The sequence below is a fragment of the Erythrolamprus reginae genome, chromosome 9, assembly GCF_031021105.1.
Source record: "Erythrolamprus reginae isolate rEryReg1 chromosome 9, rEryReg1.hap1, whole genome shotgun sequence".
NCBI lineage: Eukaryota > Metazoa > Chordata > Lepidosauria > Squamata > Dipsadidae > Erythrolamprus > Erythrolamprus reginae.
In genome coordinates, this window is record NC_091958.1 from 56,662,706 (window position 1) to 56,687,840 (window position 25,135).

At 49.9% G+C, this 25,135-nt stretch overlaps 1 protein-coding gene across 1 annotated transcript in view; it reads left to right on the top strand.

Moving 5' to 3' along the window:
• Window positions 1-25,135, top strand: part of RAI1 (retinoic acid induced 1) — a 131,161-nt gene that overhangs the window by 102,465 nt on the left and 3,561 nt on the right. Inside the window, exons 3-5 of the mRNA XM_070761461.1 lie at window positions 12,491-18,269; window positions 21,906-21,999; window positions 24,037-24,086. Coding sequence (XP_070617562.1) covers window positions 12,507-18,269; window positions 21,906-21,999; window positions 24,037-24,086 — 5,907 coding nt within the window. The 5' untranslated portion in view covers window positions 12,491-12,506. The remainder of the gene's footprint in view (window positions 1-12,490; window positions 18,270-21,905; window positions 22,000-24,036; window positions 24,087-25,135) is intronic.

Below are 25,135 nucleotides of genomic sequence, written 5' to 3' on the forward strand. Positions count from 1 at the left end.
GAGAGAAGAGAGAGAGAGAGGGAGGAGGAGGAGGACCTGCAAGCTAGCAGGCATTTGGATTGTGACGGCTTAGTTTGATTATGTTTGTTGTTTTTGTTAGTGAGACATAACCGTAGGTTGTAATATTAGTAAGTTTCTAGTAATTATCAAGTGGATTGAACTCAGACAGGGGTTGCATTGATTTTGGTCCAATTTTTTATGATGCATATCTTTATTTTGATTCATATTAAGAGACTCTTAACTATTTTTCATTTTATCCTCTTTAGAATTGGATAGCCATCTGCATTTTGTTAAAGGGCTGTTGTTGTTGTTGTTGTTGTTGTTGTTGTTGTTGTTTTTAGAACCCTTCTGCTTTTGAGCTTTGGTGCCTAAACGAGGAAGGCAGGAGATGCAGAAGACTTAGTTTGCCTTCGCATTTTCTTTGCGGGTTTCTATTCTTTCCTTTCTTCTTCTTCTAAGCAACGAAACAGCTGCAGCATTTGGAGTTGGCTGCTTCTCCCGAAAACCAGAAAACATGGCTTTGAATCCTAAAGGGCGTCCTGCCAATTACTGGGATCCACCTCGGGAGTGTCAGCTTTTCAGAAACGCTTCCTGTCGCTGTTTGGAGGAGTTCTCCAGCCGAGCTAAGGAATGCTTCTCAGCCACTTGTGCGGCTGGGTGGATTTGCAGCTGTCGCCAGCCCGGGCAGGCTGCCCCCTCCTCCCCTTTGTCCTCCCCCCCCTCCCCTCCCTCAGCTATTGATCCAGTCTGTCCATCTTCAGGCTGCCTCCGAGAGGAGAGAGACTCATTTCCACTCCGAAAACGAGATAGGCTAGAAAATGTCTGGTTAATCATGAGCAGGGAGGAATTTGAGAGGGTGGAAGACGACGGAGCCCGGAGAAAAACAGCAGAATGCTCAACCTCTCCAAATTGGGAGTTTGGAAGGGTTGCAGTTGCATAAAAGGGGGGAGGGGATGAAAAGGCTTCTCTTCTTCCCCCCCTCTCCTTTAAAAGCCCTCTGACTCTTGTAACTGCCAATCATTATACCAATAGCACTTAGACTTACATACCACTTTACAGTGCTTTGACAGCCCTCTCTAAGCGGTTTACAGAATCAGCCTCTTGCCCCCAACAATCTGGGTCCTCATTTGACCCACCTCGGAAGGACGGAAGGCTGAGTCGACCTGGAGCCAGTCAGGATCGAACTACAGGGCAGAATCAGGCTGCAATCCTACATTCTAACCACCACGACTCCTAATGCTATTTCTTATGCATAACCAGAAATCCACACCACAGCCCATTACTCAATCTGGGGGACCCTGCGGAAGAGGCAGGAGGAAAGGAAAGGAGGAGAGGAGGAAGGAAAGGAAGTGGGAGGGAGGAGAAGGAAGGAAGGACGGAAGGGGAGAGGAGGGGAGAGGAGAGGAGAGAAAAAAAGGGAGGGAGGGAGGGAGGGAGGGAGGGAGGGAGGAAGGAAGGAAGGAAGGAAGGAATGGAGGGAAGGAAGGAAGGAAGAAAGGAATGGAGGGAAGGAATGGAGGGAGGGAGGAATAGTAATAGAATTTAGACTTATATGCCACTTCATTTTACAGAACCAGCCTTTTGTCCCCAACAATCTGGGTCCTCATTTGACCCACCAAGGAAGGAAAGAAGGGAGGAGGGAGGGGGAGAGGGAAGGAAAGAAGGAGGGAAGGAAGGAGGGAGGGAAGGAAGGAAGGAAAGAATGGAGGGAAGGAGGGAGGAATAGCAATAGAATTTAGACTTATATGCCACTTCATTTTACAGAATCAGCCTCTTGTCCCCAACAATATGGGTCCTTATTTTAACCACCAAGGAAGGAAGGTAGGAAAGAAGGAAGGAAGGAAGGAAGGAAGGAAGGAAGGAAGGAAGGAAGGAAGGAAGGAAGGAAGGAATAACAATAGAATTTAGACGTATATGCCACTTCACAGTGCTTTTACAACCCTCTCTAAGTGGTTTACAGAATCAGCCTCTTGCTCCCAACAATCTGGGTCCTCATTTTACCCACCCTGGAAGGATGGAAGGCTGAGTCAACCTGGAGCCTGGTGAGATTTGAACTGGTGAACTACAGTCATCAGAAGCAGCTTGCAGTCCTTCACTCTAACCACTGTGCCACCAAGGCTCTTTGCATACATTGGCATCCTTCAGTCTCGAAAGACCATGGATAGTATCATGCTCTGGACTCTCCAGAGCATGAGGCCTAGGTAGGTTAGTATGGAGGATAAGACTGTTACCCACGCAGCAGATCCTGCCTCTCCACATCTCTGAAATAATCCAGTGGGATGGCGAAGGCCAATACGAAGTTAGAGCAATGAAAAAACCCCAGGAAAGTCTTAGGGGTTGGAAAACATTCTTCGCAGAGAGTAACAATGAAGCCGGTAAGAGCCGGGAAGATTGTTAGCACCTGGCTAGGGCTGGAAAGAAACTTATTCGGAGCAAGTTAGAGCAATGAAAAGAACCCTGCAAAGACTTAGGGCTTGGAAAACAGTCTTTGCAGAGAGTAACAATGAAAGAGCCTGGAAGGTAAGAGCTGGGAAGATCTGAGCAGATAGTTAGGGCTGGGGGGAAAAAGCTACATTCAGAGTATAAGACGCACCCAAATTATCAACCTCTTTTAGGGAGGAAAAAGTTGCATCTTATACTCAGAAAAATATGGTATATGGTGCCAACCAGCCTTATAATAAATGTACAGTAGGAATCCCGCCAGGATCAAGGATGAAGATGCCAGAGGTAGAGTCTACTGTTCTTGAGGGTGGTCTTCCTTCCTGGATTTCCCAGCCTCCTCAGCATCCTAATCCAAATCAGAAACATCCCAAACTGCACATCTGCACAGGAAGAACACATGCTGCAACCCACACCTACCCCGAGCTCACACCAAGGAAAAGCAGTCCCTCCCCCCCCCCCCCAATATGAATGGAAACGCGTGGGAACCTTCCCCAGACAAACGGTGCTTTGTGTTCTCACCTTGGTGGACAAAGCTGGGAAGAAGTTGGTGGAAGTTGGGGAGGGAGAAAGAGGAGAGAGGGAGGGAGGAGGGGGCTTGCGCATGCATGCCCAGAGGCCATCTCTATGGCAACGGCAGGCGACCAAGGCCGGCTGGTAGAGAGGCGCCACCCTGGGGGCTGCGGTTTATCTCTGGACCAGTCACAGGAAGTTGGAATGTCTGCTCTGCATCCGAGCCCCTCCAGGCAAGCAAGGTCCTTCTCTTCCCAGCTCTGGAGCTGCCAAATCCCACCAGAGAAGACCCAGGGCTTCTGTCGTTTAGCCCATGGATAACAGCGCATCAAGTCCCCATGCTGTCCACTGGATCCCGGAGTTTGCCCAAATCCATTTTCACCACGTCATCATCTATCTCACCATCTCTTTGTCAGCGCCCCGAATAGCATCTAGGAAATAAATCAGGTTCCACTCTAAATCTCTCATCCAAGATTTGATTTATTTATCTGAGTCTTCGGAGAGGGGCGGCATACAAACCTAATAAATTATTATTATTATTATTATTATTATTATTATTATTATTATTATTATTCTGCCAGCGTGTCCCAACCGCCCGTAAATGCAGGGTAATTAGTCCCAAACAGACACACGCCCCACACGATAGAAGGAAAACCAAAAGTCTTTATCAACAGGAAAGCAGAAAAAACTCCCTTTTTAAATGTCAAAGGCATTTTCTGGTACACACAAGGCTCAGGTTAAATGCAATCCAATTTCTCACCCAGTAACTGGGAAATTGAGTCCAATTCCAACCTCCAGAAAGTCCACACACAGTCTTGAACAGGGAAACAGCAAACCACGATCTTGACGAAACTATGAATCACATAAACTTCCACGAGGCTAAATCAGCACGCTGCTCTTTTTATCTGTAGCACTAATTACAGCAATTACCCAACCACAGGTGGCCTCACTTATCTCCTGTAATAATCCTTCAGTTGTTCTCTCCTATGCATCACTCTACGCATGCGTGGGTCAGTCATAAGTTCTTGTTCAGAATCCAGGGATGATAAGGATGATTGATCTCCTGGGCTGTCTGCCAAACTCCCCTCTTCCCTGTCACTCACGCTTCCTTGGTCAGAGGAGATTTCATCGGCAGATTCTATCGGGAGCAAAACAGACCTGTGGCATGTGGATGTTTCCCCCACATCCACCTCCACATTCCTTGGGGCAGGAGCTGGGCCGGAGCTAACCACAACAATTATTATTATTATCATTATTATTATTAGCAGAGCCATGTTGGTCACACCGTTGATCCACTTCTGTTGACCATCCGAATGCTAACTTCCTTCCAGTCCCCCACCCAGGTTAAGCTTCATCCCCCCCATCCCCACACCCACAAGTTTTCTTGGCTTCAAAGGTTGTCCAGTTGGCAGGGGGGGAGAAATAAGGTTACATAGAAACATAGAAGTCTGATGGCAGAAAAAGACCTCATGGTCCATCTACTCTGCCCTTATATTGTTTTCTGTATTTTATCTTAGGATGGATATATGTTTATCCCAGGCATGTTTAAATTCAGTCACTGTGGATTTATCTACCACATCTGCTGGAAGTTTGTTCCAAGGATCCACTACTCTTTCAGTCAAATAATATTTTCTCATGTTGCTTTTGATCTTTCCCCCAACTAACTTCAGATTGTGTCCCCTTGTTCTTGGGTTCACTTTCCTATTAAAAACACTTCCCTCCTGAATCTTATTTAACCCTTTAATATATTTAAATGTTTCGATCATGTCCCCTCCTTTCCTTCTGTCCTCCAGACTATACAGATTGAGTTCATGAAGTCTTTCCTGATACGTTTTATGCTTAAGACCTTCCACCATTCTTGTAGCCCATCTTTGGACCCGTTCAATTTTGTCAATACCTTTTTGTAGGTGAGGTCTCCAGAACTGAACACAGAATTATTCCAAATGGGGTCTCACCAGTGCTCTATATAGCGGGATCATAAGGTTCAGGAGGGAAGTTTTTTTAATAGGAAAGTGAACCCAAGAACAAGGGGGCACAATCTGAGGTTAGTTGGGGGAAAGATCAGAAGCGACGTGAGAAAATATGATTTGACTGAAAGAGTAGTAGAGGCTTGGAACAAACTTCCAGCAGACATGGTAGATAAATCCACAGTAACTGAATTTAAACATGCCTGGGATAAACGTAGATCCGTCCTAAGATAAAATACAGGAAATAGTATAAGGGCAGACTAGATGGATCAGGAAGTCTTTTTCTGCCATCAGTCTTCTAGGTTTCTATGAATGAAGAAGGAAGGAAAGAAAGAGAAGGAAGGAAGGATGGGAAGGAAGGAAAGAAGGAAGGAAGGAAGGAAGGAAGGAAGGAAGGAAGGAAGGAAGGAAGGAAGGAAGAAAGAATCCACAGTAACTGAATTTAAACCTGCCTGGGATAAACATAGATCCATCCTAAGATAAAATACAGGAAATGGTATAAGGGCAGACTAGATGGACCATGAGGTCTTTTTCTGCCATCAGTCTTCTATGTTTCTATGAATGAAGAAGGAAGGAAATAAAGGGAACGAAGGAAAGAAAGGGAAGGAAGGAAGGAAGGAAGGAAGGAAGGAAGGAAGAATCTGCAGTCACTGAATTTAAACCTGCCTGGGATAAACATAGATCCATCCTAAGATAAAATGCAGGAAATAGTAGAAGGGCAGAATAGCAAGAGGGAAATTGTGTGGGGATGGTTGTGGGATTCAGCCTACGAGAAATGGCAAAGTAAATCTCAACCCAGCCTGGGTCTTTAATAATAACAAAACCGAAGAGAGTCCAATCTGTCAATCCAAGCCCCCGCTGTGTTGTTTTCATCCGTGCTTATTCTGGGGAGGGCAGAGCCTCTGCTTTGATTTCCTCTTCTTTGTTCCTTCACATTTTTTTAACCCCCTTTCCTCCTTCCTGCTCCGGGACCCAATTGGCAGAATTGCGGAAAAGAAGGAGAGAAAAGGCGGAACATCTGCAGAGATTCATGGGCCAAGTTTCCAGAGCTGAAGTCTTGGCAACGCCTTGGTCTCTTCAGCCTTGAAAGATGGCGTTGAAGGGGGGACTTGGTCGAAGGGCATAAAATCTTGCATGGGGTAGAAAAGGTGGATAGGGAAAAATCCTTTTCTCTGTCACACAATACCAGGACGAGGGGGCCCTCCCTAAAGCTCATAGTTGAGAAAGGGAAATATTTCTTCACCCAGAGGGTCCTTGGTTTATGGAATTCCTTTCCAGAAGAGGCTGTGACAGCTGTCAGCCTGGAGAGCTTCAAGGCAGGATTGGACAGATTTATGGATGCCAAGTGTATCATAGGTGGTTATTGAAAGGGATGCCCATGTGCCTATGCCTTTATGTTGGTTGAGGCACGCAGGGTCCCCTTGGGTCCCATTTGTTGGGGGTCCAGGGAAAGGGAGGGTCTTGCCTTCTCTTTCTGCTCAAGATCCCCATGGACAATTGGAGGGCCACTGTGAGACACAGAATGCTGGACTCGATGGGCTTTGGCCCAATTCAGCAGGGCTCTTCTTAGATTCTTATTGTCCTTCCTTCCTTCCTTCCTCCCTCCCTCCCTTCTCTCCCTTATTGAAAGGGATGTCCAAGTGCCACTTCTATGTTCGTTGAGGCAGGCAGGGTTCCCTTGGGTCCCATTTGTTGGGGGTCCAGGGAAAGGGAGGGTCTTGCCTTCTCTTTCTGCTCAAGATCCCCATGGACAATTGGGGGGCCACTGTGGGACACAGAATGCTGGACTCGATGGGCATGGTATGGCTCTTCTTAGGTTCTTATGTTTATAAATAGTACCTGTGCCGGCTGGGGAATTCTGGGAGTTGAAGTCCACCCCTTTTCAAGGAAAACTGCTTCAGCGCATTGCCAGTTCAGGATTTCTGCGCATACAAAGCCCACGACAGCCTTTGCCTGCGTCTCTTTGCTCGATGGCGCATGGGTGGCAGTGGCCCTCTGTCTTTTGCAGTGGACACACTCCGCCGGTCTCCTTGTGCGCCGAGCATAGTGAGCATCTGCTCGGGTTGCGCTGTCAGCTGTGGTGTGGCTGTGTGCGGGCGCCTACAGATGGTGCATCCTCTGGACTACAGGAAAAAAACCCACCAGGTCAAGAAAGAAGAGGCCAGGACGAGATGACCTCTCCTCAAAATCCTCTGAGGTTGTCTGACTGCTATCAGTTGCCCCTTAGGGATTGGCTGCCTCCTTGTGAATCTAGTGGGGGAATATTAATGGAAAGAAGGGAGAGAGGGAAAGGAGAGGGAGGGAGGGGAAGGAAGGAAGAGGGAAGGAGGAACGAAGGAAGGAAGGAAGGAATGGGGAGGGGGGAAGAAAAGAAGGAAGGAAGCAAGGAAGATGAAAAGAGGAAAGAAGGAAGGAAGGAAGGAAGGAATGGGGAGGGGGGAAGAAAAGAAGGAAGGAAGCAAGGAAGATGAAAAGAGGAAAGAAGGAAGGAAGGAAGGAATGACCGAAGGAAGGAAGGAATGGGGAGGGGGAGGAAAAGAAGGAAGCAAGGAAAGAAGGAAGGAAGGAATGGGGAGGGGGGAAGAAAAGAAGGAAGGAAGCAAGCAAGGAAGGAAGATGAAAAGGGGAAGGAAGGAAGGAAGATGAAAAGAGGAAAGAAGGAAGGAAGGAAGGAATGGGGAGGGGGGAAGAAAAGAAGGAAGGAAGCAAGGAAGGAAGGAAGATGAAAAGGGGAAGGAAGGAAGGAAGATGAAAAGAGGAAAGAAGGAAGGAAGGAAGGAATGGGGAGGGGGGAAGAAAAGAAGGAAGGAAGGAAGGAAGGAAGGAAGGAAGGAAGGAGGGAGGGAGGGAGGGAAGGAAGGAAGATGAAAAGAGGAAAGAAGGAAGGAAGATGAAAAGAGGAAAGAAGGAAGGAAGGAATGGGGAGGGGGGAAGAAAAGAAGGAAGGAAGCAAGGAAGGAAGGAAGATGAAAAGAGGAAGGAAGGAAGGAAGGAAGCCATTTGCATGGGTTTAAAGCTGTATATGTAGAAATGATGGTTAACATACTGAAAGGGTTGCAGGGAAAAACAGGATGAAGCTAACAGGAAAACCGGTCCACCACATGTTGGGAAATGTTCCAGAGAGTAACTCTCCCTACTTCAGCCTGGCCAGGAGTTTAGGGAATTCCCGGTAGGCAAACACAGAGTTAACTTACATAAGACTATTGTGGAGCTCCGGGTGAGTCTTCTTTGGAGTTGCAGAATTCCCCCCCCACCCCACCCTCTGCACATCGCTGTCCGTCATGCCTAAAAATACAACAGCAGGTGCTCTGTGGAGTTTCCAATGCAACCAGAACTGCAAAACCCAGCATTTCTTACATGTATCACTGCTCTCATAAAGAGTAGACAGATTCCAGAGGTACCGCACCAATTATAAAGCGGGTCAGTTGGGAATCGCTGGTTGGGGCAGGGAGAGGCCGGGTTTTTTTAGAATAGAATAGAATAGAATTTTTATTGGCCAAGTGTGATTGGACACACAAGGAATTTGTCTTGTTGCATATGCTCTCAGCGTACATAAAATAAAATATACATTTGTCAAGAATCATGTGGTACAACACTTAATGATTGTCATAGGGGTCAAATAAGCAATGAAGAAGCAATATTAATAAAAATCTTAGGATATAAGCAACAAGTTACAGTCCTACAGTCAACATGGGAGGAAATGGGTGATAGGAATGATGAGAAAAACTAGTAGAATAGAAGTGCAGATTTAGTAGAAAGGCTGACTGTTGAGGGAATTATTTGTTTAGCAGAGTGATGGCGTTCGGGGAAAAACTCTTCTTGTGTCTAGTTGTCTTGGTGTGCAGGGCTCTGTAGCGACGTTTTGAGGGTAGGAGTTGAAACAATTTGTGTCCAGGATGTGAGGGGTCAGTAAATATTTTCCCAGCCTTCTTTTTGACTCGTGCAGTATACAAGTCCTCAATGGAAGGCAGGTTGGCAGCCATTGTTTTGTTCTGCAGTTCTGATTCTCCTCTGAAGTCTGTGTCGGTCCTGTTGGGTTGCAGCACCAAACCAGACAGTTAAAGAGGTGCAGATGACAGACTCAATGATTCCTCTGTAGAACTGTATCAGCAGCTCCTTTTGAAAAGAAACCCTAAATCCTGGGTCAGCCCTTTGCAGAGGCCAGGAATCTCAGCATGCATGAAAGATCTTTCTGTTCACACAACAAAGGCCGATGCTATCCAGGCATCCTGGAATTGCGGCATTGGGGAGCCCTTCAAAAAGCCACAAGATCCGTTCTTGTTTGTGCAGCGCAGGCTGGAGACAGAGACTCCTTCTGCTAAGTGCTTTGTACGGTGTCGAAGGTGAAGGGCAAAAACGCCAGGCGGCACAATGGCCAGGGTGAAGGTTTGCTGGGGAGAGAGCAGGCAACGACCAGCAAAACTTCTGGGTTTTTTCAATGTGCAGAATCCTCGGCGCCTTCAGGGCACAAAGCTGGGAGGAAAAATTAGGAGACGTTGAGGCATTTGCTGAAAGGGGGAGTAAATGGACGGTGCAGTGCCAACCGGCTGTGGCGAGGGGGGCGTTTGCCCAGGTCCGCCTGGTGCACCAGTTGCGGCCCTATTTGGACACGGAGTCTCTACTCACAGTCGCTCATGCCCTTATCACCTCGAGGTTCGGCCACTGCAATGCTCTCTACATGGGGCTACCTTTGAAGAGTGTTTGGGAACAGCAAATTGTGCAGAACGCAGCCACGCGAGAAGTCATGGGCCTCCCTAAGCATGCCCATGTTTCTCCAACACTCCAGACTGCATTGGCTGCCGATTGGTCTCCAAAGGCAATTCAAAGTGTTGGTAATGCCCTATAAAGCCCTACATGGCATCGTGCCAGAATACTTGCGGGACCACCTTCTGCCGTACGAGTCACAGCGACCGGTTAGGTCCCACCGAGTCGGTCTTCTCCACGTCCCGTCAACTAGACAATGTCGCTTGGCAGTGCCTAGTGGAAGAGCCTTCTCTGTGGGGGCCCCAGCCCTCTGGAACCAGCTCCCCTTGGAGATTCATACTGCCCCCACCCTCCTCGCCTTCTGTAACAGTCTTAAGACTCACTTATGCCGCCAGGCTTCAGGCAATGAGATCTCAGCTCCCTGGCCGACAAATGTTTGTATGGTTGTGGTTTGAATGGTGATTTTTAGTATAATTGGGGATTTTAGATGGCTTGTTTATTTATTTATTTATTTATTTATTTATTTATTTATTTATTTATTTATTTATTTTATTAGATTTGTATGTTGCCCCTCTCCGAAGACTCGGGGCGGCTAACAACAATGAAAAGACAATGAAAACAAATCTAATATTTAAAATAATCGTAAAAACCCCAATTTAAAGAACCACTCGTACATACAAGCATACCATGTATAAATTCTATAAGCCTAGGGGGAAGGGAAATTTCAATTCCCCCATGCCTGACAGAGGTGGGTTTTAAGGAGCTTGCGAAAGGCAAGGAGGGTGGGGGCAACTCTGATATCTGGGGGGAGCTGATTCCAGAGGGTCGGGGCCGCCACAGAGAAGGCTCTTCTCCTGCGTCCCACCAAACGACACTGCTTAGTCGATGGGACCCGGAGAAGGCCAACTCTGTGGGACCTAACCGATCCCGTTTTAGTTTTTAATCAATTGGATTTAGTTTCTGTGTTCTGTTGTTTTTATATGTTGTAAACCGCCCCGAGTTTTAACACCCAGCAGCGTAGGGGATGAGCTGTTGAGATAACTAAAGGGGTGATAGCACTTTAAATGGAGTATCGGCTTCATGCAATGTCTCTCATTTTGCGAGCCTTCCTTGAACCCACAGCTTTTGGGCTGACGGGCTCATTGTCTGCTGCAGCTCAAAGGAGTTTCCAGTTCAGCCTGGGTGGTTTTGTTTGAGCTCACGAGAACAACCCACAGCCCTATTCCTTTGCTCGTGCAAGAGGAGTTAAATTACGTCCCCCATCTCCAAAACCCTCCTCCCCCTGATCTTGTTGGACGGGGAGACCCTTGAGCTGGAATCTAGGAGGAGTGAAGCCTCCTGGGAGTTTAACCAGGCTGCCCCCATTCGCCGGGCTCCCTCCTTCCTTCCACAAGTAGCCCCTTCATCAGCCAGACATTGATTTACACCCTAGGACAGTGATGGCGAACCCATGGCACGGGTGCCACAGTTGGCACGCGGAGCCATATCTGCTGGCACGCGACCCGTTGCCCTAGCTCAGCTCCAAAGTGCATGTGTGTGCCGGACAGTTGATTTTTGGTTCGTACAGAGGCCCTGGGGGGGGTGTTTTTGGCTTTCGGAGAGCCCCCGGGGGGATGGCTGAGGGCGTTTTTACCCTCTCCCAGCTCCAGGGAAGTCTTTGGAGCCTGGGGAGGGCGAAACACAAGCCTACTGGGCCCTCCAGAAGTTGGGAAACAGGCCATTTCCGGCCTCCAGGGGGCCTCCAGGGGGTGAAGCTGTTTTTGTCCTCCCCAGGCATTGAATTATGAGTGTGGGCACTCAACGCATGAGCAATAGCATCCACACATGCTTTTTCAGCACCCGAGGAAAAAAAGGTTCACCATCACTGCTCTAGTCTAACCTTCTTCCCACTTCCGCCCCGTACTGTAGTTTCGGGGACCCACACTGGTGATCAATAAGAAGACCATATTTGGGTCAAGGTTGGTGGAGGAGCTGGAGGGTTTCTACTGCTGCCCTGGGAAGGTGTTTTCGGCTTTCAGAGAGCCACCGGGGAGGGATGGTTGAGGGCGTTTTTACCCTCCAGAGATACCTTTGGAGCCTGGGGAGGGTGAAACACAAGCCTACTGGGCCCACCAGAAGTTGGGAAACAGGCCATTTTCGGCCTCCAGGGGGCCTCCGGAGCATGGGGGAAGGTGTTTTTGGCATTGAATTATGGGTGTGGGCACTTGCACATGTACGCACATTCTTTCTCCACCCGAGGGAAAAAAAGTTTCGCCATCCCTGCCCTAGGAGTTGAAATTCCCTCCCAGGCTTCCTTCGGCTGTGGATTCTGGTAGCCATAAAGACAAAATGGCATCTGCTCAGGGTTGGGACTAAACTAGAGGTCCTGCTTGAGAGCTGGAGAGAAACGGGGGGGCTGGGCTTATTCTGTGGTTAGCGTGCTGAACACGCACAGCCTTCCTTCGTGCCCTCTTCTTGCCTCCGCTAAAATTCCTCCCGTGGAAGCGTGACTCTGTGTGTCAGTACGAGGGAGATGGATGGCAACCAGCACACAACTGTGTTGTTGACTCTTTTGTACGTATTTGGAGGAGAATGCAAAGCCGGAGTGGAGGAGAAACACACTCACCCGCCTGCCTGCACACACAACCACACACACACACACACTGATCTGCCTTCAACTCCCGGCATTTGTTTATTTGTTTGTAAAGCAGAACCAATGACAAAGCCACAACAATTCAAGGTGAAAAGTTGGGCGGGGCGGAGAGAGACAGAGAGACAGAGAGAAAGAGAGAGAGAGAGAGAGAAGAGGAGGCGGGGAGGAAGAAAAAATATGCGTTGACTTTAATCCTCCCGTTTTTTGCTTTCCCCCCCCCTCTCTCTCCCCGCAGATAACAAGGCCCAGCCATGCAGTCCTTTCGCGAAAGGTGTGGTTTCCATGGCAACCAGCAGAACTACCAGCCGACTTCCTCGCAAGATTCATCACGCCTGGAGAATTACAGGCATCAAAGCCCAGCCTGCGAACGTCAGAGGCTGGTGACAAAAGAGTATTACAGCCCCCAGCAGCCCCCTCCTCCGCTGCCCCCGTTGCCGTACCAAGCCTTTGGTGAAAACAGCGCCGTGGAGAAGTATCACCGGGGAAGCAATAAGCCGTTGCGCAGCCAGCAGCTGCCCAGCAGGCCGGCGTCCTTCCCCAATTACCCCATCCAAGAGAATAGCCCCTACCCTTCCCGCTACGCTGGAGAGGACACCCTGCAGGGGTGGGGGTCCCCACAGCAGCAGCAGCAACAGCAGCCGCCACCGCCTCCACAGCCTTTGCCTGGCGGGGTGGCCAAGTACGAGGATAACCTGATGAAAAAGACAGTGACCCCGTCCAGTAGCAGGCAGTACCATGAACAGACGCCACAGCTGCCCTTCCGAAGTCACTCCTTGCACCTCCAGCAGCAGCAGCCGGGACCCCAGCCCTCCCCCCTGACGTACCCCAAGCTTCCCAGGCAGAAGATGCCAAGCGAGGTGTCCTCCTCGCTCTCCTTCCCGCAAGGGTCCCACTTTCCGCAGCATTCCCAGTCCTTCCCGGCTTCCTCCACCTTCACGTCGGTCCAAAGTGGGGGCCAGACCCCTCACTCTTACAAAAGTTGCAACCCTCCACCTGCCCCACCCACGCACGAAAGGGGTCTGGGCAGTGCCGCTAACTTGCCCGCCGCACAACGGGTCCAAGGTTTGCACAGCTACCAGCCCAACCGGATCAGCTACGAGCAGCAGCCGCAACAGCCGCCACCTCCGCCCCCACCTCCTCCACCGCCACCACCGCCACCTTCTTTGCAAGGGAGGCACCATGCTCAGGAGGCGCTGCACTATCAAAACCTAGCGAAATACCAACATTATAACCCGCCAGGACAGAGTTACTGCCAAGCTGACGCTCCAGTGAGGACCCCGGACCAGTATTACCAAACGTTTAGCCCTAGCTCGAGTCACTCTCCGGCTCGTTCCGTTGGCAGGTCCCCATCCTATAGTTCAACGCCTTCTCCGTTGATGCCTAACTTAGAGAACTTCCAATACAGCCAGCAGTCGCTGACCGCTGGGACCTTCCCAGCCAGTCTGGCTGACCATAGCCACTTCATGCCTTTGCTGAACCCGTCGCCCACCGATGGGGCGAGCTCCGACTCCCAGCCCCCTGCCAACTGCAAGAACCTGTCAAAGGAGAAGATCCCCGAGAACCTCTTGTCGGACCTGAGTCTCCAAAGCCTCACGGCCCTGACCTCTCAAGTGGAAAACATCTCCAACACTGTCCAGCAGCTGCTCCTGTCCAAGTCCACGGGGATGCCTCAGAAGAAGGGCATCAAAAATTCACCAAGGACCCCAGAGCAACTCAAGGGACAGCACTGCAGCCCTGAGGGCAACAGTTATTCTGCAGAGCAAGCAGGGACTCCACACTCGGACCCCCTCAGCGCCCCACAGTCGGTCCACGCCGAAACCCAAGACACCGATTACCTGAGCGGCTCCGAAGACCAGCTGGAGAGGAGCTTCTTGTACTGCAGTCAAAGCCGTAGCCCAGCTCGGGTCAACAGCAATTCCAAACCCAAGCCCGAATCTGTGTCTACCTGCTCAGTGACGTCTCCGGATGACATGTCGACCAAATCTGACGATTCCTTCCAAAGCATCCATACCAGCCTGCCCTTGGAGAGCTTCACCAAGTTTGTCGCCGGCGAAAGAGACTGTCCCCGGTTGCTCCTCAGCGCCCTTTCCCAAGAGGAGCTAGCGTCTGAAATTATCGGCCTGCAGGATGCGATCAACGAGAAAGCAGAGAAAGGCTGGGCCAATTCTCCCGCTCCGAACAAAGACCCAGACAAGTCACCTTTCCGCTTGGAGAACCACAGGACTTGCCTTGACTCGGTGGTCAAAAGCCCCTGGTCCAACCAGGGGGACTCCAATGCTCTTGCTGAGCCCTTGAAGATAGACAAAGGGCTGGGACGCAACAACGGGAAGAATTTCACCGAGGAAGTTTATGACACCTCCCAGGTGTCCTTCGCAACCACCGAGACCAAGAGTTCCCTCAAAACCACCAGCTCTGTGGGCTACAACACCAAGCCAAACATCTCCGTGGCCACCTCCAGTTCTGAGACCCCTGGAAGTTTCAGCTGCTATTCCAACGCCACTTCCAACTCAGTGAGTTCTGAGAACGCCATGGAGAACTTTGAGTGGCCGGATGAGAACCTCAGCGACACCTGGAAAGAGCTTGGCTCCAGCCTCCAACCATCGGACCTTCCCAAGAGTTTGTTCTCTGGCAAACTGAGCGAGCCTTCCGAGGAGAAAAAAAATGCCTCTTGCTTGAGCCTCTGTGGTCCCGAAGGGTCAAATGAAGGCGAGGGAATCACAGGATTTGGTCAGCAGCAGCAGGCCAGCAAAGGGGAGGCCTTAAATTACGATGAGGCCACAAGGACGGAGAGTGAGCAGTGGCTGGAGGACACTGCCAGGAACTCCTGTTCAGGAGAAGACTTCAGCGAACTGCCCATGATGTCTTCTCCGGACCTGAAGGAATCTGATTTGGAACCTGAAGAGTATTCCTCCTTGTGTGAACTAGCTGGCTCTGAGCAAAAGACTCTGACTTACGATGCCTTCACCCCCAAACCTGCAGAGAACGCTCCAGTACTCTCTCTCCAAGATACTCCAGGATCAGCGGAAGAAGCCCCCAACACGGTCGAGAAAGAGAACACCGCTCCTCCTCCTCGTTTGTCTGATCCATCCGTTATCCTGTTAGGACCGGCCGTTGGCACAGACACAAAAGTGAAAAGCTGGTTTGAAACTTCTCTGCATCACTTGAAATCCAAGGAAGAGTCAGCAGTTGGTGAAAATGTCCCTCAAGATAAGACCGAGACGTCGACTACCTTGCTGTTGAAGAAACAAGTCCTACCAGATAAGCTGACAATAACATCGGAACCCACCTCCAGAGGTAAAAGTCTTCGGACTAAAAAGCTGCAGTGTAGGCTCTCAGGTGGAGAAGAACCAATTCAGTCCATGTCAAATCCATGCTCAGGCCTCCAAGCCGCTGGCCTGGTGGCCAATACGTGCCCAGCTCCCAACAACTTGATTGAAATGCCCAGTAAGAACACGCATGGCCAGACTCCCAGGTTCCCCACGGAGGGCTTGCCGGCCAGAATGTGTACCCGTTCCTTTACTGCAATGACCGAGCCACGAATGCCTGACCCTCTGGAAGGTGCCAAAGCTTCAACCCCACATGAGAAGTTGGCAGGTAAGAAGTCCATGTGTGTTTTGAAAGAAAGAGCGGCCTTCAAAGCTAGGAAGGCCAACGGGAAGACCTCGCCCTGCAATCCGTCCCCTCCCCTCATCCCCAACTTGACCCAGAACGAAGACTCTGCCGTCCCCAAGGCCAAAGAAGCCGACGCTGTAGAAACCGAGATGAAAGACCAACAATCCATGATTCTCCGCTCCAGGACCCGGACTCAGGAGGTCTTCTACACCAAGCGAAGGAGAGAGAAGAACATGGTGGAAGTGGACTTCAGAAACACCAAACTGCCCAGGAAGATGTTCGCCAACAATCTCCTGCCAGGGTCTTTCAAGATCAGCTCTGAGAAGGAGAGCAAGCTGGGCAAACAAATGAAAGCCAGGCCGGAATTGGTGGGCAAGATAGTGGACAGGCCACTCCACGCCCTGAAAAGAAAGTCTGTTTTCCTGCCCCCGATTCCTGCTAAGAAACGGAACCTGATTCTACGAAGCAACAATCACAGCAGCGGCGGCAGCGGAGGGAAGGAAGAGAAGCCAGACGTGTCTTCTGGCCTTTTTAAGCGGATGCCGTCCTCCAGGCGAGCCAACGTGAAACCATCTCCCAAGAACGCCTGTGAAGTGATGCTCAAGTCCCCCCAGGCAAAAGAAAACCCCGGGGTCTGCATCAAAATCACCTCCCGGGCTTCCTTCCAGGGCGCTATGAAGACCAAAGTGCTGCCTCCAAGGAAAGGAAGAGGCTTGAAGCTGGAAGCGATAGTGCAGAAGATCACCTCGCCCAACCTGAAAAAGTTTGCCTGCCGAACGGTGTCCACCCCTGCCATCCTTCCCCTGGCCACGGCTGCTGCCACCGCCCATGGTAATCCTCTCAGCCCTTCCCTTCCAGAGCGGGAGCAGGCCTCAAAGAATACGAGCGGGACCCCAGCCGTGGGGGAAGCTCGGCCATTAAACCAGGCTTTGTCACAAAAGGCTCCCGCCGCCGCAGCAGCCGAGCAATTATGCAGGAACCCGAACAACAGATCCTTCAGAGGGAAACTAATGAACAGTAAGAAACTGTCCTCCAACTGCTTCAAGGGTGAGGCCTATTCATCTCCCGAGACGTTGCAGCTCGGCGGCGACAGCATGGCTGCAAGCACCACCCTCTGCCTGCTGCCCAAGAAGAGGAACCGAAAGGGGAGAGCCTCCTCCTTCCACGTGGCCAAAAATAGCTTGGAGAAGTGCCCTCACCTCGGCCCGGCTTTGTTCCTCGCTGCCCAAGAGAAACCTGGGGTGGTGGCGGTGGCTACGGCAGCCGGGAAAGGCGACGAGGGACAAAGGGAAGGGAAAAAGCCCAGAGGAGAAGACAAAGGCTTGGGGAACGCCGAGAGTGTGGAAGGGAGGGCCCAGACCCAGACCCGGGCCCAGAAGCAGCGAGCCCACCATGCCAACTACAATGGCTACACCAAGAGACAGAGGAAGCACCACAAGCGCCGGAAGGTCCAAAGCGTGCCCTCGCGGTGCAAAAATAAGTCCCGGCGACAGCACCAGCAGCAAGCGCCTCTCCTGAGCCCCGCGGAGCCCGAGATCCGGCTCAAGTACATCTCCTGCAAGCGCCTGAGGACAGACAGCCGAGCTCCGCCCTTCTCACCGTACATCCGGATGGAGAAGTGGGATGACTTCCTCACCACCTGCACCGTCGTCAACTGCCCAGCCGAAGAGGCGAAACTCCACAACGAGCAGCATCAGCACACGTCTTCGTTTTCTTCTTTGTCTGCCCAAGCTGGGCTTTGGGGGACCGCTTGCCTGCGGCCTCCAGCCATCCTACCTCTGTCGTCCATGATGCACCTCGGGCCGGTGGTCTCCAAGGCCCTCAACACTGCCTGCTTGGTCTGCTGCTTGTGCCGCCAACCGGCCAATTACAAAGACCAGGGGGACCTCTGCGGGCCGTACTACCCCGAGGACTGCCTGCCGAAGAAGAAATCGAGGCTGAAAGAGAAGGTCAAAGTGGAAGCCCTGGGGGAAGGGCCCCCTCCCGCCCCCTCCTCCTCCTCCTCGCTGGCAGAAAGGCTGCTCAAGGCAACAGATAACAGTTGCGCAACTGGTACGCTGCTGGGTGGAAAGGCGCCAAGGTTGGACAGTGGCGCTGACTCAGCGAGACAAAGCGCTCTCCGCTCGAGTTCAAGGGGGCTGTTCAGGAAACTGCAAAGCTGTTACTGTTGCGATGAGAGGACAGAGGGAGAGGAGGCTACGGCGGGGGTGCCGGTAGCAGCGGCGGTTGAGAAGCTTCGGAGGCACGAATGCGGCAAGGCCGATTTGCCCCTGCCGGACCCCGCTGGAGAGACGCAGGAGCACTGGGTTCACGAAGCCTGTGCTGTATGGACAGCTGGGGTGTACCTGGTGGCAGGGAAGCTGTATGGACTGCAGGAGGCAATAAAGATGGCGGTGGATGTGGTAAGAGGAATTCCCCGGGAGTGTAACGGTGGGGACAGAAACAATGACAGGCTCACCTCAAGGAAGAGGGAGGTGGGAAGGGAAGGAGGGCAAACTGGGATCTACTCAGATCTGTCTCTGCAGTAGCCTTTGGGGAATAGCCAAGAAATCCAGCCCAGTCCGTCTGATCCTAATGATCTCCCCCCAGTTGCTTCTCGCTGGATCAACTCTAAAGTTTTCCTACTTAATGGTTCAGTCGATGTCCTGTCAGGTTTATTTTCTTGCTTGGGGAAAACAGAGACTCCTTATAAAAGTATAAGAAGAGCACAGTTGTATCCAAGTCCTGAGTTTGCAAACTAAGGTCTGAAGACTAATTAAGGAGAACATTTGTAGCTCAGGGTGTTCATGAGAGTTCCTTGGTGCACGCTTGAGTGAGCTTGGTTGTTTTCCTGCAGATGTTTCATAACCCTACTAGGTAGCACCATCAATGCTATAAGGGAGTGGAGTTTGCAGGGGGGAGAGGAGGAAGAGGAGGAGGAAGAGAACTGTGGGGTCCACGGTGCTGTCTGAGCTTGGTTGTTCTTCTGCAGAAATTTCATGACCCAACTATGTAACACCACCCATGCTTGAAGGAAGTGGGGTTTTCAGGAAGGAGGAAGAGGAGGGGAGAGAGGACTGGAAGCTCCTTGTTGCTCTTTGAGCTTCGTTTTTTCCTTGCAGAAACTTCATTACCCAAACGAGGTAAAACAACACGTGGTGTTACCCAGTTTGGGCAATGAAACAGCCAAGCTTAGAGAGCACCAGGGACTTCTCAAACTCAAGGCTTGGGTATAACGAGGCTTTCTTCCGTTCTTACAGGGAGTATAATCCCACAAGGAGGCTTGGGGGCCTTCTGGCTTCCTACACAATTGTGTTTGGCCAAAGAGGGGTCCTGGGAAGAAGCCCCTGTCCAAGTAACTCCGTGGGTATGTGTGGAGGGAGGAAGACCAATCTCTGCCTCTCTCGAGTTGCTGGGGGCTCCCTGGAGGCTTTCAGAGGGTGGGTAGAGTGCCATTTCTGGTCGGTGCCTCTTGCGTGCCCACCAGTGGAGCAGAAAGGCTGTGGGTCTTTGTGGCTGACCATGTTGTGGTATGTTCACAGAGGTCCCTTTCAGCAAGAGTTGGTGGTAGCTACTGCAACGTTCTGCAGGTCTGATTATGCATTCTCCCCCACCCCCAAAGTGAAACAATGGGAATGATTTGCTTGTTATGAATAGAATAGAATGGAATAGAATAGAATTTTATTGGCCAAGTGTGATTGGACACACAAGGAATTTGTCTTGGTGCAGATGCTCTCAGCGTACATAAAAGAAAATATACATTTGTCAAGAATCATGTGGTACGACACTTAATGATGGTCATAGGGGTCAAATAAGCAATGAAGAAGCAATATTAATAAAATCTTAGGATATAAGCAACAAGTTACAGCCATACAGTCAACATGGGAGGAAATGGGTGATAGGAATGATGAGAAAAACTAGTAGAATAGAAGTGCGGATGAGTTCTCTATCCAAATATCCACAAGCCTGCTGGCACAGGCGTGTTTTCAACACCTTACGAAAGGCCAGAAGGGTGGGGGCAGTGCGAATCTCCGGGAGGGGGAGTTGATTCCAAAGGACTGGAGCTGCCACAAAGAAGGCCCTTCCCCTTGGCCCTGCCGGACGACATTGCTTGGCTTGAGGGTGCTTCAAGTATAATATGGACAGCTGTCAATCTGGGAGGTTTTCATTTGGTTCCCCGAATAGAGCAAGATATTATTCTGTAGAAAGTATTTTAAGAAATCCAGAGCCTCGTTCCTCCCTAGGATATATATACCCCAGCCAGGCTTAAAACACCTGGTTTACCACTTAGGTGTACAAGGGAACTGTAAGAAAGCTGGCATTGCTTATACATAATGCTGGTGTTTCTTTGCTTTTATAAATAATGCTAGTTTGAAACAGAGATGCCACATGCAATCAGTTCGCAAGTTAGAAAGCTTCCTCGGATGGGGACATTTTTCTCAGATGTGTCAAAAAAAGAGCTGTGCATGTCCAAGAGTGACCATTAGCCCTTCATGGCACCGGGCCAGGTTATCTCCGGGACCGCCTTCTGCCGCACGAATCCCAGCGACCAATTAGGTCTCCCAGAGTGGGCCTTCTCCGGGTCCTATCAACTAAGCAATGTCGTTTGGCGGGACCCAGGGGAAGAGCCTTCTCTGTGGTGGCCCCGGCCCTCTGGAACCAACTCCCCCCAGAGATTAGAATAGCCCCCACCCTCCTTGCCTTTCGTAAGCTTCTTAAAACCAACCTCTGTCGTCAGGCATGGGGGAACTGGGATATTCTTTCCCCCTAGGCCTTTACAATTTTATGCATGGTATGTCTGTATGTATGATTGGTTTTAAAATAAGGGTTTTTAGCTGTTTTAGTATTGGATTGTAGCATGTTGTTTTTACCACTGTTGTTAGCTACCCCGAGTCTATGGAGAGGGGCGGCATACAAATCCGATAGATAGATAGATAGATAGATAGATAGATAGATAGATAGATAGATAGATAGATAGATAGATAGATAGATAGATAGATAGATAGATAAGAGCTATGTTTTACTCAAGCGGGCTCTGTGCAAATTCTTGTGCAAGTGTATCACTTCCAACCCACTTCGCTAGATGGTTTGGCCAGCACGATGGACCTCCAGTAAAGGGAAAATGGGGGTTCAATTATCCTGGGAGCATGCAATGATTTATGTTTTCTGGCACAAGAGAAGGACAACAGTCATGAATTTCAAGCCTTCAGGAGATGACCTTGGCCCAAACTCACTCCATTTGTGTTGCGAGTGCTCCTTGTCTACCTCAGGTCATGTCAGACTCTGAGAAGGATGAGCCAGGCCCCTCTGGAGACCCTGAGCCAGGAGTTTAGTTTATTTAGATTTGTATGCCGCCCCTCTCCGAAGACTCGGGGCGGCATACAAATCGGAGTTGTTACAGGTGAAGCAGAGAGCGAGAGTGAGGGAGAAAGTGACCTGAGTGAACCCGAGGAACCACTAGAGGGGGCTGATGCGACAATGGGAGAGTGGTCCCAGTCAGGATGAGGAAGACATGAGAGTGGAAAGTCCATGGATAGACCCTCGCTATAGGAGATTGCGCGGAAGGCGAGAGGAGTTACATAGTATAAAAGGCATTAGCTTACAGCCTTAGCCTCTTTGAAGTGTGATGTCACTTCCAGGCAGTATAAAGGAAAAGGATTGTGGGGAATGGGGTGTGGCGAGTCAACGTTGTTCAATGGAAGAGACGTGAGGCTGGGCGACATGGTTGAACAAGGCTTAAAAACCACGATTTCTGCTTAAATACAAGACGTTCTCTGTTGGATGCTGTGCTGGGAAGCTTTCGGTGAGCAAGTGCATATGATTAAGTAATGAATGGACTTTATCTATGGAATGCAGATAGCTCTAAAGAGAAATAAAACTCCTTCTGTGCCTGCCTTTCATTATGTGTGTTTGTGTTAGAAAAAAATCATAAAATAAATGATTTCTGAGTTTGTAGTGGAGGTTCTTCTTGAAAAGCAAGACTTTGGGACAGAGTCGACCTCCAGGTCACTAGAGCTCATGGAGTTTCTCTTTTCTCTCCCCCCCCCACCGATTTGCAGAGGTGTTCTGGCTGTCAGCGAGTTGGGGCGACCATCGGCTGCTGTCACAAAGCGTGCACCCAGATATTTCACTACACATGTGCCATCGAAGCAGGTGAGCGCCTTACAAGTAGGAGCAGTAGGTAAAGAATTGTGAAGCGTTCTCTCCTCCCTTCAAGCAGGGGTGTCATCGGGGCATGGATGTCCTACAGCGGTGGTGGGGAACCTTCTTTCCCTGGGGTGCCCAAATACCTCTACCTAAGAAGGCCTCTACTTACAAACTTTTCTAGATAAGAACCGGGTGTTCAAGAATTTTTTGCCTCTTCTCAAGAACCATTTTCTGCCTACAAACCCGAGCCTCCGAAACTGTAACCGGAAAAGGCAGGGAGAAGCCTCCATGAGCCCTCTCTAGGAATCTCCTGGGAGGAAACAGGGCCGGGAAAGGCAGGGAGAAGCCTGCCTTTTCTGGGGGCTGCTACGAAGAAAACATTTCTTTTGTTATTTTACGACGCAGGAGCAATGCAGACCCTTTAGGACAGGGGTCAATGAGAACAAGGCAAAGCCTTTAGAACAGGGGCCTCCAACCTTGGCAACTTGAAGCCTGGCGGACCTCAGCTCCCAGAATTCTCCAACCTGGGGGATTGTGGGAGTTGAAGTCCACGAGGTTTAAAGTTGCCAAGGTTGGAGATCCCTGGTTTAGAACAAGCTTCTCCTGGAGCAAAAAGGTCTTTCTTTCTTTCTTTCTTTCTTTCTTTCTTTCTTTCTTTCTTTCTTCTTTCCTTCCTTCTTCTTTTTTCTTTCTTCCTTCTTTCCTTCCTTCTTTCCTTCCTTCCTTCCTTCGTTCCTCCCTCTCTCTCTCTATTTCTTTTTTCTTTTTTTCTTTTTTTCTTTCTTCTTTCCTTCCTTCCTTCCTTCGTTCCTTCCTTCCTTTCTTTTCTTCCTTCCTTCCCTCCCTTCCTCCCTCCCTCTCTCTCTCTCTCTCTTTCTTTTTTTCTTTCTTTGCTAGACATTATTTATTTGAACAACTGCAATATTCCTGCAGTGGAGGGGCCTCGCCTGGAGTCTCAGGGCTGCAGGAGACCTTGGGAAGTCTGCGGAGGCAGCCAGGGAGACCTCCAAAGGTGGCAGTTGTCAAATTGTAATTTCCAAGGCAGCCCAAAGGGGAAATGGTCCAATCGACAGTGGGTTGAAATGGTAGATGACTCTCTCGCTCGCTCACTCGCCTGCAGCTGAAACAGGCAAAGAGTTTTAACCGCCCATTTCCTCTTTAGGAAGACGGCCAGGAGAACGGGGAGATGTGGGGGAGATAAAAGAGAGGAAATCTGGCCGAGATTCAGGTAGAAAAGAAAAGGGGAAAGGGAAAGGAACAAAAGAAGGAAACAAAAGGGAAGGAAGTGGAAGAAAGGAAAGAGAAAGAAAGGGAAGGAAGGGGAGGAAAGGAAAGGAAGAAGGAAACGAAAGCTTAGAAATTGGAACAAAGGAAAGCAAAGAGAAAGGAAAGAGAAAGAAAGGAAGGAAAGGAAAGGAAAGGAAGGAAGGAAATGAAAGGAAGAAGGAAAGGGAAGGAAGTGGAGGAAAGGAAAGAGAAAGGAAAGAGAAAGAAAGGAAAGAGAAAGGAAGGAAGGAAAGCAAGAAGGAAAGGGAAGGAAGTGGAGGAAAGGAAAGAGAAAGAAAGGGAAAGAAAGGAAAGGGAAGAAAAGGAGGTAAAGAAAGGGAAGGAAACGGAAGGGAAGGAGAGGGGCGGCATACAAATCTAATAAATAAATAAATAAATAAATAAATAAATAAATAAATTAAAAAGAAAAAAAGAGAAAAAAGAAAGGACATTTCCTGAACATAGAGAAGAAACAAAAGGAATAGCCCATCATTGGGGACACAGGACTCCAAAGCATCCTTTATGCTCTCTGAGCTTGGTTGTTTTCTTGGAGACCTCTCAGGACCCAACTGGGTATCATCATCAGTGCTAGAGATTTGTCCTTGCTCCCTCCTAGCACTGATGATGATACCCAGTTGGTTCCTGAAAGGTCAAGCTCAAGAGAAGCACCCAAGCCTCCTCGTTTCAGCCCTGAGCCACAAATATCCCCCAAATGTTCTCCTTGATGTGTAACCCAGAAGTTTTATCGCCCTTTTTTCTGCTCTCTCCTCTATCTAGGTTGCTTGTTAGCTGAAGATACCTTCTTGCTCAACTGCCCTAAACACAAGGTGGGTGCTCTGGAGCCAAAGAGGGGATCCGGACCTCTTCGCTCTTTCTTGAGTTGGGTCTCTGCAACCAGAAGTTCTGCAACTGGGGCCCAACAAGTGTTGCCGCTGACCTTTCATGATTTAGTTATTATTTATAAACATAAGAACCTAAGAAGAGCCATGCCAAGGCCATCAGGTCCAGCATTCTGTGTCCCACAGTGGACCCCCCAATTGTCCATGGGGATCTTGAGAAGGCAAAACCCTCCCAATCCCTGGACCCCCAGCAAATGGGACCCAAGGGAATCCTGCCTGCCTCAACCAACATAGAGATGGCACTTGGACATCCATCACAATAACCACTTATGATACACTCAGCATCCCTGTATCTGTCTAATCCTGCCTTCAAGGCTGACAGCTGTCACAACCTCTTCTGGAAGGGGATTCCATCAACCAAGGACCCTCTGGGTGAAGAAATATTTCCCTTGATTTGTCCTCGCTTTCCTACCTATGAGCTTTAGGGAGGGCCCCCTCATCCTCCTATTGTGGGATAGAGAAAATAATTTTTCTCCATCCACCTTTTCTATCCCATGCAGGATTTTATACCCTTCGATCAAGTCCCCCCTTCAACGCCGTGTTTCAAGGCTGAAGAGACCAAGGCCTTGCAACCTGGTTTCCTAAGGGAGGGGCTCACTTTCCTTGATCATCCTTGTTGCCCTTTTTTGCACCTTTCCCAGTTCCATTCTATCCTCCTTGAGGTGCAATGACCAGAACAGTACACAGTACTCCAAGTGTGGTCCCACCATCAATTTGTACAGAGGCAATACAACATTAACCAACCTATTTTCGATTCCCTTCCTAATCAGGCCAAGCATGGAATTTGCTGCTGCGCACCGGGTTGACATCTTCATTGAGCTGCCTTTCTTGGGTTGTGCACATGCACAAATTCACATACCCCCCCCCCCCCCAATGTTTCTCTGCACATACCCCCAATGACTATCCTTCCCAACAAGAGCTCCTGTTTATTCCTGGACCCCCCAATCCTCTCGCTTCCAATGTCCTGCAAATTGAGG